Source organism: Coregonus lavaretus, assembly GCF_964263955.1.
Source record: "Coregonus lavaretus genome assembly, chromosome: 6".
Lineage (NCBI taxonomy): Eukaryota > Metazoa > Chordata > Actinopteri > Salmoniformes > Salmonidae > Coregonus > Coregonus lavaretus.
In genome coordinates, this window is record NC_139993.1 from 22,529,073 (window position 1) to 22,548,311 (window position 19,239).

Consider the following 19,239-nt stretch of genomic DNA (forward strand, 5'->3'; position numbering starts at 1 on the left):
AGTACAGTTCAGGTAACCCTAAGCGTTGGGTAACAATGAAAGAGATAGCGTCATTGGAGGCATCGATTGAGCCGGTCTCGGCGTGTATGGGGGGAGGAACAAAGGAACTATATGAGGCAGTTTGAGAGGGACTAGGGGTTCTACATTGAAATGGTATAATAAGAACTAACCCAAACAGCAATAGGCAAGGCATAATTGACATGGGAGAGAGGCATAAAGCAGTCACATGTGTTATTAGAGAGAGCTAAGACACAACTGGAAATAGCGATAACGTTTGGGCTAAGACTAAACAGAATAAACAGGACAGAGTACCGTGTAAAGGAACAGTCCAGCAGGCATCAGCTGTGCAGCTGAGTGATCATAAGGTCCAGTGAACAGCAATATGTGAGTCCGAGAGCAGTTCAAATTGGTGCTTCAGCACAGCTAGCAGGGAGCACAGTTGTGGTTTGCGTGTGCTAGCGGGCCGGGGGTGGCAGATGGATCTTCGTGGTCGTCGCAACGGGAAGCCTGTTGAAACCACATCAGACTATTTCGTCGGCAAACCAGTCGTGTTGGATCGGCGGGGCTCAGTGTCAACACTAGGAGGTCCCGTCCGGTTGACAGAGAGGTAGATAGCCGGGAGATGGGCCTGAGGCTAGCTCAAGGCTAACTGGTGCTTGCTATAGGGCAATGGTAATCAGCCAACAACAGGTTGCAGCTAGCTAGCTGGTTGTGATGATCCGGCGCTAGGGTCCAGTGATTCCGGCAGAAAGTCCAATAAGCTCTGGGTCGATAGCACGCTGGGTCGATAGCACGCTGTGCAGACTGGCCGACGAATTGTCCAGGCTAGCTAGAGCTGGCTGGTGGATAGTGTAGGCCACGGACAATGGTGAAGACGCTAACGGTGACTAATAACAGGTAGCCACTATTTTCAGCTTACGGTTCTTGATGAAAGTTATAAAGAAATAATAGAATCCTTTCCACGTTGGGTGAGGCGGGTTGCAGGAAAGTATATTTAGTTAAAGAATGAAAGTAAAAAATTGAGAAATATAGACAAAAAACAAGAAACGGGATATTTACACAGGACGAAAAATAAAAGCGACCGCACTGCTACGCCATCTTGGAAACAGAGATAGGGATAGGTACCACCTTATTATAATATGTAATAAATAATCTTGATACTCTAGAAGGATGATATTTGCAGTATCTAAACTTAACACGATAAGCAGGAATGACATTTACTCTCACGGGTGGCCAATAATATATATCTGAAAGCCACTCCCCTAATAAGCCACACCTCCTGAAAATAACTGATGTTTAAATTAACCCATGTTTGGGTAATCCCCAACAACCCAACATATTGGGTTATTCACGCAACCCAACTGGCGGGGTAAAAACAACCTAGCATGTGTTCTATCCAATATTTACCCAGCACTGGGTTACCAAAGAACCCAAATTATGTGTTTTTTTAGAGTGCACATGGGAGAAAATCATCCTAAAATCTCATAAGAATTTTTTTTTACTATTTAAATTTGTCTTACGGTCATGTTATATTATATGTTATATTATTATTATATAATATTCCATTTTGTTATGTAGAATACTATCATTATGTGATCTTGCAGACATTGATTCAGCTTTGATCTAACTTTATTATACAAGCACCATTCACTAGTAGACTGTTCTCTATTAGAGCAGAAGTAGAGAATCCTGCACATGCGCGGAAGCTTCGGGACCTTTCCCAGTGGGTTAGTGTCAGGAAGAGGCGTCCAGAAAAGTTGGATCCGCAGCCACTTTGTTTATTTTATGACATTATGATTATGGATCATACTCAAATTGCAACCTTTGTAAGAATTAGTTCTATTTCATCTTTTATTTAGAGACAACTCAAGCCACATTCTTGAAAGGGCCAATATCCTATCTTGAAATACAATTTGAGTGCCCAACTCTTGCATTGACATCAATGCATGGATGACATTAAAGTTGAAGTTACACATTCATCTCTTCCATGAATAAAAAGACTAGGCATGATAAGGAAGGGTGATTTTAGTGTAAAAAAGCCAAACGTCTTAACAAAAATGTAAAACTCTAATGTGGAGGGGAATTAGTTCAAAGGTTGCCTTTGTAGAATCGCCACTCCAGCATATCCTTTTGATCTCGCTTTTACCAACTCTTCCTGCCTACACACCGTCAACTCTCTCTCTCTCTCTCTCTCTCTCTCTCTCTCTCTCGCTCTCTCTCTCGCTTCTTAACTCAGTACATGGCATGGCACAGAACTAAATTATTCCATACATATTAAATAAATGTATAGTCTAACAATAGGTATTATGACTGCGTTCTTTTCGGATTGCACACTTAAAGGGGGATAAAAGGGCACTTTTCACGATCACTGAAACAATGAAAAAATATATATATATATATACTGAATGGACTCAAGGCCCAGCACGTTTTAACTGCCCCAGAACCTGCCCTGCTAGGGGTGTCGACAGGGGCATTAAATTGAGAAAGATGGATAGATAGACAGATTGTTTCAGATGTACATCTCTCTCTCTCTCTCTCTCTCTCTCTCTCTCTCTCTCTCTCTCTCTCTCTCTCTCTCTCTCTCTCTCTCTCTCTCTCTCTCTCTCTCTCTCTCTCTCTCTCTCTCTCTCTCTCTCTCTCTCTCTCTTTCGTTAATCATTCCAGCAAAGATCTGCCAGTGACCCCTTATCTGTGTCACTTTATAACCGGCCCTTATCAACCACCTGACTACCCCAGGACCAATCCCGGCCCAGCAGTTTGAATACTGTTGATTAGCGCTTCAGAGATAGGAGGCCGCTCTAGTTTAACGCAGGTCACTACATGGATTGGATGGGGGGGCAGGCACTGTGTGTGTGTGTATAAGGGGGGTGTTTGAAAGTGGGGAGGGATGGAGAGGGAGGGAGGGAGGGAGGTTTGTTTCCCAGGGAGAGTTCACTTTACATTTTTGACATTTTAGTCATTTAGTAGACGCTCTTATCCAGAGCGACTTACAGTTACATTTATTTTTCTACAGAGGACCTGACTGGTGCAGGTGAGTAATGACTGATGTGTTGTAACATGGCTCCGTGTACAAATGTTCAGACAATGTATTGCTATGTTTTTATATGTATAAAATAGTCATTTAGGTTAAAGATAAGGAATGACAATTTCAGGAACTGAATTTAACAGATTGTTGCAAATGAGGTAACTTCAACGTGTGGTTTAGTGTGCAACAGGTCGGGCACCATCATCGATAGGCTACAGCTTGCATTTGTTTCAGGAAAATATCTGACAAGATGATGAGCTTTTCAACAGTGCTTAGTATTCAAAGTTTAGTAGATTTTTTTAAGTAAATAATTGGTGCATTCCAATCGATATATAACAGGCAAAAGCATTCCAGCAATCTGACTGAAACGAGTTGCCCAACACTTTACAGTCAAAGCGTTATATGAGGCTATTGTGTTTTACAACTTTGCTCTGACATTTTGATGTGTTTTTAGACGTACGTGTGTAAGTGTACAGTTTAAATGTTAATTCTCTAGATGAAATAATTGCAGAGTAGCCTTATGATCGGAAATGATCAACATTAAACACTAAAACTGAAAAGTTTAAATTATATGGTAATTTGGGGTATTATCAACAGTAAAATACTCTGAAATGTTTTACTGCAGCTTACTGTAAATTATGGTGCATTGTGGGAAAATGTTGTGGGCGGGGAAATAATTGCTGTATTTCGAATAGTACTGTAATTCCACCCCACAGAATACAGTACCATTCTGTTTTCTTTGCAGTGCGAAAAACCTTTTGACCACTAGCGGGCGCATGGTATTGTTGTTTCTGGCTCATTAACATACCAATTTACCAATTTAACTCCTATATGGTTATAGTGCTCCATCAATTTTTATAGGGGACAGATTGGAGTGGCATCAAGACTTGAACCTTAAATGGTTGAGCAGTTTGCCATGTCCTTTTGGTCTATTTTACCCTGTAGTCGCTGCCAGTTTGGAAGCCTTTATTAAGGCCTCTAGAAGTGCAAGTGATATAAAACACTAAATATACATTAATGTGTAAACACTTTACCTAGCAGCCAACCTGCTTGCACCAATCCCTTGTAATTACAGTAAAATACTATGAAATACAAATGAATTCATTTCGATTAAGGTAGCATTTACTTTTTTAAAGTATAATCCAGTCAATTTTACGGTATTGTACTGTGTCATTACACCGTATTTATATTACAGTAGGTGTACTGTAATATGAAATACAGAATGTTACTTCCCATTGAGCTGCCTGTAAGGTACTGTCAAATTCACAGTAACCCCTTTACACTGTAGGCTATCACCGCATGAACAATATGCATGAGAAATTCAACTAAATTCAAGTTATTTAGAATGATAAAACACCATAATTCCAACAATTATTAGTAGTATTGCCTATTTGATAGTTTGGAAATAATTATTACATTGTAATTTATGTAAGAAAATATAATTATATTTGAATTAAAAGATAATGTCTAATGGATAGGGTATAATGAAATCAGTGTGTTTGTGTGTGTGTGTGTGTGTGTGTGTGTTCGTGTGCATGCATGTGTATTTGTGTTTGTATTTGTACTCTCCCTGGGGTCCATCAATATTAAAGCAGTTATAAACAATTTCAAATATTACATTACAACACTTTACCCAATACATTTAGTGTGTTCCCTTAGACCATTACTCCACTATCACATATTTACAATACAACATCCATGTGTACGTGTGTAGAGTGCGTGTCTTATCAGGTGTATGTGTGTCTGTGCCTGTGTGTGTGTCTCTTCACAGTCCCCGCTGTTCCATAAGGTGTATTTTTATCTGTTTTTTAAATCTTATTCTACTGCTTGCATCAGTTACCTGATGTGAAGTAGAGTTTTATGTAGCCATGGCTCTATGTAGTACGGTGCGCGTCCCATAGTCTGTTCTTGACTTGAGGATTGTGAAGAGACCTTTGGTGGCATGTCTTGTGGGGTATACATGTTTGTCCGAGCTGTGTGCTAGTAGTTTAAACAGACACCTCGGTGCATTCAGCATGTCAACACTTCTTACAAAAACAAGTAGTGATGAAGTCAATCTCTCTTCCACTTTGAGCCATGAGTTCATGCATTCATGATTACAATAAATTAAGTATTACTTAAAATGTTTATGTGGTACTTACTCATAACTAAATGAGAAGTCACATCAACTTACTCTTGAAAGTTGTAATAGTAGAATGCACAAGGTGCAATTTCGAAATTGGGTAGTGCATAATCAGTTTTCCTCTTGTCATGTCAATCATTGCATACTTTAGAGAGCTATTTATATACTGAACAAAAATATAAACGCAACATGCAACAATTTCAAGATTTTACTGAGTTACAGTTCATATAAGGAAATCAGTCAATTAAAATAAATAAATTAGGCCCTAATCTATGGACTTCACATGACTGGGCATGGGTGCAGCCATGGGTGGGCCTGGGAGGGCATAGGCCCACCCACTTGGGAGTCAGGCCCAGCCAATCAGAATGAATTTTTTCCCAAATAAGGGCTTTATTACAGACAGAAATACTCCTCAGTTTCATCAGCTGTCCGGGAGGCTGGTGTCAGACGATCCCGCAGGTGAAGAAGCCGGATGTGGAGGTCCTGGGCTGGCGTGGTTTCACGTGGTCTGCGGTATTTAGTCTGGTTGAACGTACTGCCAAATTCTCTAAAACGACGTTGGAGGCGGCTTATGGTAGAGAAAGTAACATTCAATTCTCTGGCAACAGCGCTGGTGGACATTCCTGCAGTCAGCATGCCAATTGCACGCTCCCTCAAAACTTGAGAGATCTGTGGCATTGTGTTGTGTGACAAAAGTGCACATTTTAGAGTGGCCTTTATTGTCCCCAGCACAAGGGGCACCTGTGTAATGATCATGGTGTTTATTCAGCTTCTTGATATGCCACACCTGTCAGGTGGATGGATTATCTTGGCAAAGGACAAATGCTCACTAACAGGGATGTTAACAAATTTGTGCAAAAAAATTGAGAGAAATAAGCTTTTTGTGCGTATGGAACATTTCTGGGATCTTTTATTTCAGCTCATGAAACATGGGACCAACATGTTGCGTTGATATTTTTGTTCAGTATAACTTGTCAGATATATATCCAGATCAACTAGCCCATGTCAGCTAACGTTTTTTAGCTAGGTTCTTTAGCCCATAGATTTTGTAGTAATGTTTGAGTCACTCAAATATCACAATACTGGAAGGGGGGCCTGAGTGAAAAAGTTTGAGAACCCCTGACCTAGACAAGCAGGTGAGGGGAGTTCCTTAATTTATCAATCAAGTACAAGGGAGCACCAAAAACCTTCAGACACTCGGCCCTCCATGGAACGAATTTGACACATGTGCCCGACATGGTCACAGTGACTCTATTGGTTTGAGTAATGTGAGTAATGACTACAAAACCACTTTAAGTAACTGTACTCAGCAGTGGAGGCTGGTGAGAGGAGCTATAGGAGGACAGACTCATTGTAATGGCTGGAATGGTAAAAATGGAACGGAATCAAAGGTGTGGTTTCCATATGTTTGATATGTTTGATACCGTTCCATTAATTCCAGCCATTACAATGAGCCCGTCCTCCTATAGCTCCTCCCACCAGCCTCCTCTGGTACTCAGATATATTAAACACAACAGGTTTCCTCAAAGGTTTTGAGTAATGACAGCACATTGGAGTTTAGAGTGTAGGCCTACATGAATTGATACTTCCCGTCCTGTATTGATTTCTGCAAATATTAAGGAGAGAAATTAGATCATTTATACAGGTAATTGAGAAAGTTTGGTAGCCTATTTAAAAAACGCAAATACCTTTTGCCTTAAGCAATATAGCATATTATAACTTTGCAACTTTTTAAAATGCCAATATTTTGCCAAAGACATGCCAACATGTTTTGGGATATTAGCCTAAAACAAGGAACATTTTGGTCAAATGTACAGTTTGGTCACAATTGCATCGGATGGATATAGACAATATTTTAGAATTTATGCATCCAAGCCTAAAACGAATATGGCATTTGGTCTCAGTAAAATGGCACGTTTGCGCTCATTGTTTTCCAGTAATGTATCGTCTACCTGTTTCTTATAAAAACCCTAATTAGAACGAATAAGTTATAACTCATTACTATTATCATAACGACATACTATACCACCTTGTGTAGGCTATTTATCTTCTGCTCCTCTGTGTCTAAGCTCGTTTTTAACATTCACTCATTCCCCTGCTTTTATTAAAGTCTGTCATAAACCGTATAAACAGCTGTGATTTGGACAGCGTGTGGAAAACGGGTTAGAAGTGATGTTGCCAATCTCCGCACGCGATTGGAGCTAACGGTGTGATGTCAGAGTCCATGAGCCCCTGATTGGCGCGAGGCAGCGGTGTCAGTGTGGAGTAAACAAAGCAGCAAGGAGCGGTCTGAACTTCACATCCCACTACATCACAGATAGACCGAGTCCGACTTTACGCGAAGGAGGGGCAGGCGTGACAGTCTTTGCCATCCAGCCCGAAAGTTCCTGACAGTTCGCTAACTCCACTTTTAAGAACCTTGTCAAAAGACGTGGAAAGGCCAGTGATAGATGTATCGTTGTCCGGGTAGATTTGTTATTTTCATTACAGAGAGCGAGCTAAAGAGAGAGAGAGAGAGAACTCGAAATCAGTGCGCTCCACTCCTCAACTTCGCGGCGAAACCATGCTCATATACTAGGTTCAGCTTGCTCCGTATTACAATTTATGCAAGAGCACTATTCAGAATTAATTTACATTGGTCTCGCCGTTGCAGGCTACCCACCGGTATGTAGCCTAAACATACAATGTCCGTTTAAACCGAGCCCGCTGCATTTGAGCCACACAGTGAGCGCGCAGGATTTGGGAAGTCACTTTTCTCCGGTGTGTGTGTGAGAGAACCTGTGGTGACCCTCTCCCGTCCAGGTGGTCCACCGGACGGAGCTGAGTCTCCCGCTCAGCCCAGCGGAGCTGTCATGCTGCCCAAAGCCGACACGGAATCTCTGGGACTCGTTCGATCGCATGGAGAACAGGGGCACATGCAAAGGAATATGCAAGGTAAGAGATTGAGACCGATTTACGCAATATTGTAGATCGCATGTCCCTTGTGCCTTATCACAAGCGCGAATCGTGTCATTTGTGCACAATAACAGGCGAAAGACCTGGTAGTGTTAGACAGAAAGAGACAACAAACTCGTCTTGCCTCTCGCGCTTATTCTGTTTTCAAGTTGACATAGTTCACGTATTTGCTGACAATATTAGGGTCTATGCAGGGACGGTCAAGATGTTGCACTTGCGAATTCGCCCTACCCAAATTCGATCCGAAGGATCAGCGTTGCTATCACCGACTTTCTCCAAATAGTGCATGCCAAATGATTGCATTGTGCACTCTATTAATTCATTAAAATCCCAATTCACTTAGTCAGATATCATTCGGTTTAATTAATAGTTTTTTATTCCGCCATATTACGAAATTAAAGGCCACAGTTTATCTATCATATAGCCAAAGTCATCTGATGGTATTTTACTAGGCTAATGAGTAAACCATCCGAAAGCTCACCCGATATCTACCATTTGCGTAATATGCATGATCTGATTCGCCAGCAGTTGTTGAAACCTGAAAAATGTGAATTCCCAAAATGTCACTAACTCTGGGCTATTATCTTTAAACCTCGATTTCACCACCATGCAAAATTATGTCAGTGATATTAAAATAACTGTTTTATTTTGGATAAAATATTTTATTTAACGTCACGTTTTTGTCAAAAGTTGAAAGTTGATATAAAAAAGGGTGATACATGTAGAACCTTTACTCCAGAATGCAAATGAAAGCGTGTAAATCAGATAGCTTACTATTTGTGTCAGAGTAGGAATAGTCCTAAAACAAAAATGTTTTTCTGGCAAAAGTAGGCCTATGTAATTATTGAAAAATACCCAGTTGGGTTAGATACATTTTACTTGGATACATTTTTGTTCAGTTTACAAATTGTCACCTATAACCGGTTGTTGCAATTTAGTTTTGGTGTTACTTCTCATAATGCTAGACTAGTGCTTGCTTGAATTTCCCAAAGTTTGATAAGCTATGGAAATATAATATCTCTTTTCGATGAGAATTTGAGGCCTATCGAATTAATATCTGTAAATCCCTTTCATTTTGCCAATTACATATTTCAATTTTATTTAAAATCAAGTCTCATGTGGTTTTGATAAAAAAAACATCTGATAATGGAACACAACCCTCAAGGCATGAGGGCTAGAATTTCTATCTGATATTCTGCTAGATTTTGCACGGGTAGTTTCTCTGTGTGAGTGCACAAGCAAATGCCTCTCTCCAATTCATTTAAACATATATTTAAAAATATCAACATTTTAACTGGATATAGTTTTGAGGCTGCACGTGCTTAAGAAACCCGAGGTAAGATTCGATAGCTTAGGTGTATCCTTAGGTTACAGAAAAGCTGTCTGAACTTGGCAAAAATCCGAACGGCTCAGAGTTGGCAAACAACTTGGGCTATCCATGGGTTCTGCTCTCCTGTCATGAAAATACGAGGCCTGACAATTTCATATCTAAGGGAATTTTCGTGCAGGCAGATATGTTTGTAATATAGTAAGTAATAGGTTACATTATCAGTTAATGCTCTAATAACAGTAAAAAAAAAAAAAAGTGCACTGCAGAACTACAAAACACAAGAGGACTTTTTGCCTTTCAACTTAATATTCAGCGCTTATAAACGCTGAGAGATCAAAGGGTCAATGGAGAAAAAATTCAGCAGGCACAGGCAGAAAGATTCGATTGCAATTGAAAGTTTGCCTACATTATTTTATATAGAAAATAAGACTAATATCCGCAAAATAATTTATTTTTGGAATTCATTGAGATTTTTCTGTTTGATGTTTGCCACTTTTTATAAGAACAATAAATCATTTTGTAACCATTGTAAATGTCAGTCAAGCTGTTTGCTTAGCACTGTCATATATCCGCTCATCAATGCAACGATTGGCTTCAGTATTCATGCGCGTAAAATGTAGGCTAAGCAGGGGCTTATGGAAAGTCAATACAAATGTAGGCCTATACATACAGATAGGAACAATAGCGATTCAATGAGAGCATTTGTAAGTTCAATTTCAGAATCAGTTTTGTATTTTTATTTCGCCTGTTAGAGGGAAAGGTTACACTGTATGTCTTCATTTGTCTGTGGGCGGTAACATTTTCTCCTCGAATCCCTAACTCTATTTTACCATTTCCCGGATGAATTCACAACTTAAAATCATGAATATTTATGAAGCTCAGTTTCATATATTTGCCCTGTCTGCGACTGGCGAGCAAGAGTGAGTGCTGCAAAGAGGGATACATAGGTATATTTTCTTTCAGCTCCATTAAATAACATTATTCCTTCAAAAATGACTGTTTTGTCAAATGTCCTTTTTGATAAAGCTTTAAAATTAAAATTAAAATTATATTCGACATTTTATGGATGTCAAAAAATATTCCATAACCTAAGGTCATTGTAAAGTTATTCAGATGTATACGTTAAAGATGACTGCATTAGGCAGAGATGGCATTTCAAAATAAACAGTCTTCTTTGTGTGCTCATGTGTGTATTTTGTCTATTGCAGCCCCACACTATAAAATGATGGACTACTCTTATGACGAAGACTTGGATGAGATGTGTCCTGTTTGTGGCGACAAGGTTTCTGGATACCATTATGGGCTACTCACCTGCGAAAGCTGCAAGGTTTGTTCTTATTTTTTCCTACCCCTTTTCTACCCTTTCATCAGATTGTCTATCTGTGATTCTCTTGAACATAGCCTATAAGCAGCTAACTTCTACATTTGTTTGCTTTATGAAGTTTCAAGTAGCCTATTTTTTTTTTTTTTTTTTTAAATCTCTAAACGTCAATTTGTGTATAGCTAGCCATTCTGTATATGCGGTACATATTTCTTCCTATGCTGACATTATTTAAAACAGGTGTTATAGATTTTAGCCGTTTTCTGACCTTGAGATGTTACATGTTTGCTTTGAGGATACCTTCCGTAGCAACATTGCTTCAAATGAGATCTCAAATGAGTGTCTTCAGCGAAATCATCTTGTATTTGCGATAAGCTGTGGCAAATGTTCCACCAGCACAGTTCTAAATGGGATCTGTGTTTCAGGAACAGATTTGGGGTGTAATTTGTGTACTATGTAGTTATTTCAACGGAAGCTGTGTTTTGGACTGGAAAAAGATTGGGTTTGGAGCGTTTTTATCGTTTCTCGCCAGTCTACCACACTGCCGTGGGTCTGAGATGGGTGGTATCAGGACTCAATGTCTAAACGCACACAAAGTAATACAGTGTTAGTCTGCTTTAAACCTGTACAGACACGCACACACACGCGCACACACACATACATAGGCACATGCAAGCGGACACAAACATACACACACACACACACGCAGGCAAGCAGAATGGATGCACACATGCACGTGCACACACACGCACACACAATCACAGACTTGAAAATGAGTGCAATAAATTTAAACTGGTCTGCATTAGTCTCTTCCCATAACCGCTGTTAGACACAGAAACTGTGGGAAAAGTCTAGCTTTGGATAAAGACACAGATACAGTGTACAGACACACAAATACATCATAGGCCACATACTGTACACAAAACACAAATGAGAAGTTGGGACACCCTGGACACTGAAGTGATATCTTGCGGTTTTACGCAAATTGAGTTGTTGGTATCCACGCTCTGTTTGGGGCCTTACGTGTTTATAGAACGCGCATATACTCAATGGAAAATTGGGAAAAACTAAATCAAAATTACATTGATGCGTGTTTGTCTGGCTGAAGTCAGTAGACTGTCTGTCCACTGTATCTAGTTTCTGGTCTAGTGCGGTTTTATTTTTATGTCACGAGACTGCATCAAGCAATGCAGATTGTACATTAATTCTATGTTTGGAATTTGGTGAAATATTGATCGTTTTACTTTTAAATGGGCAGGTTTAGGGGATTCTCCTGCTGGTATGGATCGGGAATACGTTAATACCTTTTTCCCATTAGATTTTTCCTGCTGCTGCTGAAAATTAATTCAATGGTGCAAGTAGAACGGTGTAATCCCGGATCTGTAAATTATGGATATAATTTATTGGATTTTTTACTCTAACGCTCATATTTTTAAATAATTGAGTTGAGAGATAGATAGAGGAGATTTACAAGTAAATTCTGAAGTCTTCATAGGTAGTGTAAGTATGAATACCAATGTATAGTAGTTCTTAAAGTATTATATGGCTGGAATTGCAACAGGTTGCTTCATGAAAATACTGATCACATATCTGATTATGTTACTCATAATATTGTAATAACACTCTATGTTTAAACTCATAATGAGAACAGAAGTATATTCTATACTTTTCATCAAACACTAATTCAAGTATAAGTAACATGGCAATCATATTCATGCATCTGTCTCAAGACTTACCCGAAGTACATATTTATGTATGGGGAAAATTATTGCTTTCATGTGGGTAAAAATTCAGCATTAACACTGAAAATCAGTAGGGTGATGTTAGCATGTTAATCGCATAAGAATAATAATTAGTATGTGCTATACCAAGTAGGCTATATCAGATTTAGGGTTTTCTGCTTTGTTAGGGTTTTAAGCTTTCTTCAGTGTAAACATTTGATATCAGCATTTTCACTATTCAGTTCAGTTTAATTGAGTACCAGACATTGAACTGTGAAGCCCAATTCTCATATCATTGTCATGAACAGGAGCTGGTGTCAAGAAATGTTGTATTTGTGTGTGTGTGCCCTCAAGTCTGTTTGGGATAATTTATGTGTATTTATGGCTGGAATTATGTGTATAAATAGTCAGTTTATCATGCACACACAATTATATTTGTTTTGTGTGAATATAGTTTTGGTTGTGTTTTCTGTGCCTCCTTTCTGTGATTCCTTTAGTGTTCATACCACTGTGTATATGCCTGTGCCTGTGATTGCTTCCCATTGTATGCCTGCGTGTGTGTGCGGCACGCTCTAGTATGTGTGTGTGTGAATAGAGCAATTACAAACGTTGGGGTCATAAGTGTTGACATCTTAGTTCTTGCCTCTCCACAGGGCTTCTTCAAGCGCACGGTTCAGAACAACAAGCGGTACACATGTATAGAGAACCAGAGTTGCGCCATCGACAAGACACAAAGAAAACGCTGCCCTTACTGCCGCTTCCAGAAGTGCCTCACCGTCGGTATGAAGCTGGAAGGTAAGGACAGCTCTTGTTAATAAGATTATAAAACAATAAGACAAGGTCATAGTATAGGACAACTAAATTAGGGTCAGGGTTTGACTTACGTTGGTGCATGACAGACTTGTGTTCAAGTAGTATTTGTTTCTCTTTCAAAAACTTTGAGGGTTTTGATAAAATTTTGCAGAGTGCCAGATGTTCGGGTTTTGCACTTTTGGGACTACTCCATTGGTTCCATTGCGCCAGGCGAGTTCAGTCACACCCAGCTAAAGTATTTGAAAGAAAACTAATACTATTTGAGCCCAGAGTCTGGTGCACAGACCACGCTTCTTGGAGTGGGAATTTAGCATGGGCACCCAAATAATCAGTAAAGATGTGGAAATTCTCCAGTCCACTATCTTTGGCTCCCTAGAGTTAATTGGAACGCTACAGCCCTATTCAAACAAAACTGTTATGTGGAAGTTTTGGGGCAAAGGAAAAACAAACACGTTTGAATGTGTATCTCCTATGGTTTTCAAAGGTTTCTACTGTTGTTGTATAGAAATAGATTGAGGTAGAAGTTGCCCTAAACCACAGATCACGGATGAGATACTCCTACCCCAATCCTAACTTTTACCAGGTTAGGATTAGGGGGATGAACAAATATCTGACCCTGTATCAGTGATGAGGGCCAAATTCGACCTACTCTGTAGAGATAATCCAAACATGTCCTGCAGGTACACAGAGGGGCGAGAAGTGAAAAGCAACATTGTCTTGTCTTACCCCTGACACTGTTATCTACCTTTATTTTGCTTGGGCCCTCAGTCTTTAGCCTAAACCTTTCCTTGTTGAATCACCACCTTCATAAAACCATCCCATATTCGTGTGTACCTTTAAGCATTTTTAAGATAGCAGTTCTTTTTTTGGAGTCTTTTCCTCTTAGCCCGCAGGAGTGTGGTTTTAATTACTATTAATTGTGAATGGCCGCGGGGCAGAATTTCCACGCCTGTCATTTTACAGCTTACTACGGCGTGATTTGTTTTCATACGGTAGCAGCTGGGCGGAGGGGCCCTGCAGCGCTCTGTCTACTCCAGCCCAGGGGCAGAGCCGGGCAGGCAGGCGGGTGGACAGGCAGGGAGGCAGTGTGGAGAGTTGCCACAACCTGTAAAGAGCACAGAGCTAGAAACCTGATCTTCCAGACACAGCTTTCCAGTAAACACATAAATATATTATAAATATATTCAGATGGACCAAAAAAAGGTGTTTACAGCTAGACCCATTCAGTCCTTAATTTTGGGCTGATAAAAAATAAAAAATAAAATGTCGAATTGCAGTTAAATCCATTTTTAAAAGGTAGGATAATTTTTGGGTTTGTTTGTTTTGCTTGTCGGAAGTTGTTCCTGTTTACCGATAAGTCAATAGACCTAGTCGATATCCAGTACAGTGTTGGGCTGGGGCTGTAAATAGAGGTGAAAATACAGGCAGTCATATCTGAGTGACACAGACAGTATCCTGAGTCTGACATGTCTGCCATAGAGAGATTCAGTCCCTGTTATCTGGACTGATAAAAGCATGGCGACGCCTATCTATCCTGGAGGAAAAGGAGTCTAAAACATAATGCCGCCGTGAGATATCCTTTTGTTGTATATTTATGTCCATGATAGATGGTTTACCTTTGGCCTAATGTGCGGTCAGGGCTCATGATCTGATTTCAGATTCACTTTTCCTGTTGTTGTGTCTTTCCTGTTTAGTGTGAATGGGCAATGTACAGATTACACTCTTATTTTCCCTTGAAAAAGTGCATTGGCACAGGTATTTTGACATTGATGAGTGTTAAAATGAGTTAACATGTTTTAAAACATATTAGTGTTAAAATGTACCATACTTACTAAAATCAGAAATTCATCTAATTTGGATCAATTACTTTGTTAAGTATGGTGGGAATTGTTAATTCTTGTTTTATTTCCCAACGCTAAATTGTCAGTAAATACAGTTGAAGTCGGAAGTTTACATACACCTTAGCCAAATACATTTAAACTCAGTTTTTCACAATTCCTGACATTTAATCCTAGTAAAAATTCCCTGTCTTAGGTCAGTTAGGATCACCACTTCATTTTAAGAATGTGAAATGTCAGAATAATAGTGGAAAGAATTATTAATTTAAGCTTTTATTTCTTTCATCACATTCCCAGTGGGTCAGAAGTTTACATGCACTCAATTAGTATTTGGTAGCATTGCCTTTAAATTGTTTAACTTGGGTCAAACGTTTCGGGTAGCCTTCAACAAGCTTCCCACAATAAGTTGGGTGAATTTTGGCCCATTCCTCCTGACAGAGCTGGTGTAACTGGGTCAGGGCTTTGTGATGGCCACTCCAATACCTTGACTTTGTTGTCCTTAAGCCATTTTGCCACAACTTTGGAAGTATGCTTGGGGTTGATTTGGAAGACCCATCTGCGACCAAGCTTTAACTTCCTGACTGATGTCTTGAGATGTTGCTTCAATATATCCACATAATTTTCCTTCCTCATGATGCCATCTATTTTGTGAAGTGCACCAGTCCCTCCTGCAGCAAAGCACCCCCACAGCATGATGCTGCCACCCCTGTGCGTCACGGTTGGGATGGTGTTCTTTGGCTTGCAAGCAACCCCCTTTTTCCTCCAAATATAACGATGGTCATCATGGCCAAACAGTTCTATTTTTGTTTCATCAGACCAGAGGACATTTCTCCAAAAAGTACGATCTTTGTCCCCATGTGCAGTTGCAAACCGTAGTCTGGCTTTTTTATGGCGGTTTTGGAGCAGTGGCTTCTTCCTTGCTGAGCGGCCTTTCAGGTTATGTCGATATTGGACTCGTTTTACTGTGAATATAGATACTTTTGTACCTGTTTCCTCCAGCATCTTCACAAGGTCAGAAGTTCTGGGATTGATTTGCACTTTTCGCACCAAAGTACGTTAATCTCTAGGAGACAGAACGCGTCTCCTTCCTGAGCAGTATGACGGCTGCGTGGTCCCATGGTGTTTATACTTGCGTACTATTGTTTGTACAGATGAATGTGGTACGTTCAGGCGTTTGGAAATTGCTCCCAAGGATGAATCAGACTTGTGGAGGTCTACATTTTATTTTATCAGTCTATCATTTTAATGGTAGGTTTATTTGAACAGTGAGAGACAGAATAATAACAAAATAATCCAGAAAAACACATGTCAAAAATGTTATAAATTGATTTGCATTTTAATGAGGGAAATAAATATTTGACCCCTCTGCAAAACATGACTTAGTACTTGGTGGCAAAACCCTTGCTGGCAATCACAGAGGTCAGACGTTTCTTGTAGTTGGCCACCAGTTTTGCACACATCTCAGGAGGGATTTTGTCCCACTCCTCTTTGCAGATCTTCTCCAAGTCATTAAGGTTTCGAGGCGGATGTTTGGCAACTCGAACCTTCAGCTCCCTCCACAGATTTTCTATAGGATTAAGGTCTGAAGACTGGCTAGGCCACTCCAGGACCTTAATGTGCTTCTTCTTGAGCCACTCCTTTGTTGCCTTGGCCGTGTGTTTTGGGTCATTGTCATGCTGGAATACCCATCCACGACCCATTTTCAATGCCCTGGCTGAGGGAAGGAGGTTCTCACCCAAGATTTGACAGTACACGGCCCCGTCCATCGTCCCTTTGATGCGGTGAAGTTGTCCTGTCCCCTTAGCAGAAAAGCACCCCCAAAGCATAATGTTTCCACCTCCATGTTTGACGGTGGGGATGGTGTTCTTGGGGTCATAGGCAGCATTCCTCCTCCTCCAAACACGACGAGTTGAGTTGATGCCAAAGAGCTCGATTTTGGTCTCATCTGACCACAGCACTTTCACCCAGTTCTCATTCAGATGTTAATTGGCAAACTTCAGACGGGCCTGTATACGTGCTTTCTTGAGCAGGCGGACCTTGTGGGCGCTGCATGATTTCAGTCCTTCACGGCGTAGTGTGTTACCAATTGTTTTCTTGGTGACTATGTTCCCAGCTGCCTTGAGATCATTGACAAGATCCTCCCGTGTAGTTCTGGGCTGATTCCTCACCGTTCTCATGATCATTGCAACTCCACGAGGTGAGATCTTGCATGGAGCCCCAGGCCGAGGGAGATTGACAGTTATTTTGTGTTTCTTCCATTTGCAAATAATCGCACCAATTGTTGTCACCTTCTCACCAAGCTGCTTGGCGATGGTCTTGTAGCCCATTCCAGCCTTGTGTAGGTCTACAATCTTGTCCCTGACATCCTTGTAGAGCTCTTTGGTCTTGGCCATGGTGGAGAGTTTGGAATCTGATTGATTGATTGCTTCTGTGGACAGGTGTCTTTTATATAGGTAACAAACTGAGATTAGGAGCACTCCCTTTAAGAGTGTGCTCCTAATCTCAGCTCTTTACCTGTATAAAAGACACCTGGGAGCCAGAAATCTTTCTGATTGAGAGGGGGTCAAATACTTATTTCCCTCATTAAAATGCAAATCAATTTATAACATTTTTGACATGCGTTTTTCTGGATTTTTTTGTTGTTGTTATTCTGTGTCTCACTGTTCAAATAAACCTACCATTAAAATTATAGACTGATCATTTCTTTGTCAGTGGGCAAACGTACAAAATCAGCAGGGGATCAAATACTTTTTTCCTTCACTGTATACTTTATAGTAAGTACTGTTCAGTCATTTAAACAAAACATATTATCCCATTTAGATTCTCACTGTAACATGCAATATCGCTGTTAAGGAAAAACATAACTTTTTTCTGCAGTGCAGGTTTGATTGAACCCTTGCCAAATCCTAATATTTCCACATAGATAAACGGAATTGTCTCCCGTGTGTTTGTGTTTTCCCGCCGCTCTCCTTTTTTTCCTCCTCCCTTTCTCCCTGCCCTGTCTTGTTTCCCTTTCTACCTGGACGGAACGGAAGCCAGTCTCCTGTCCCATTACTTATGCATAGGTATCATAGGTATTCATGTGTGTGCGTGGGGTAGCGCGCATCCAGAGTGGGGACCGGGCAGACATGACAAACAGGGTGTCAGAACCCGGCCAGGGGAACCATTAATATGCTGCTGCCCGACAGGGATCCACACCTACGCTCACTTAATATTCCTGTATATTAAACACTCATAAATCAGACCATAAGCAGAGCCCTTTGTGCCGCAGCGGGCCGGGCCCGGGATGGAGTGTAGAGTGTGTGTGTGTGTGTTTGTACCTCAGCCCCAGCCTTATACTATAATCCTATACTCTTAACTTATACCACAGCCCCTGCTCCAGCCCTATACCTCAGCTCCTGCCTTATACAGTACAGTATGCTCCCCAGTATCAAACCCCAATCCCAACCCCAGCTAGCCCTAAACCCCAATCCCCCAGCTAAGGCCCCATCCCTGAGCCCCATCCCAGATTAATCTGTACAACATGCATGTAAATAACCTTGTTTAATTAGACACAAAAAAAACTGCTATCAAAAATGCTCCAGTATTCATGATGTGAGTCCCAGGTTCAGACCTAATTGTGTTTTCCCAAAAGGGCCGACTATTAATTTTCAGCTCATTAATTACCCTGTTGCTCTGAGTCATTAATGGTTAAAGTCGCTACAATAATGTATAATGGATACACGGGATCCACGTTCCAAATGTTTTCCTTTATAGTGCACTACTTTTGACCAGGGCCCATAGTGCACTATATACAGTGGGGAAAAAAAGTATTTAGTCAGCCACCAATTGTGCAAGTTCTCCCACTTAAAAAGATGAGAGAGGCCTGTCATTTTCATCATAGGTACACGTCAACTATGACAGACAAATTGAGAAAAAATAATCCAGAAAATCACATTGTAGGATTTTTAATGAATTTATTTGCAAATTATGGTGGAAAATAAGTATTTGGTCACTTACAAAAAAGCAGGATTTCTGGCTCTCACAGACCTGTAACTTCTTCTTTAAGAGGCTCCTCTGTCCTCCACTCGTTACCTGTATTAATGGCACCTGTTTGAACTTGTTATCAGTATAA

General features: G+C 40.4%; 1 protein-coding gene across 3 annotated transcripts in view; it reads left to right on the forward strand.

The window, feature by feature from the left end:
* Positions 1-2,930: 2,930 nt before the first annotated feature.
* Positions 2,931-19,239, forward strand: part of LOC311131125 (nuclear receptor subfamily 5 group A member 2) — a 101,679-nt gene continuing 85,370 nt past the window's right edge. The window contains exons 1-4 of one of the 3 annotated variants that reach the window (XM_084163943.1): positions 2,931-3,031; positions 7,950-8,081; positions 10,641-10,759; positions 13,128-13,269. In XM_084163943.1, coding sequence (XP_084020069.1) covers positions 8,000-8,081; positions 10,641-10,759; positions 13,128-13,269 — 343 coding nt within the window. In that variant the 5' untranslated portion in view covers positions 2,931-3,031; positions 7,950-7,999. Of the gene's footprint in view, positions 3,032-7,147; positions 8,082-10,640; positions 10,760-13,127; positions 13,270-19,239 lie in introns of those variants that run through there. The other 2 variants (XM_084163944.1, XM_084163942.1) reach the window with 2 other exon arrangements.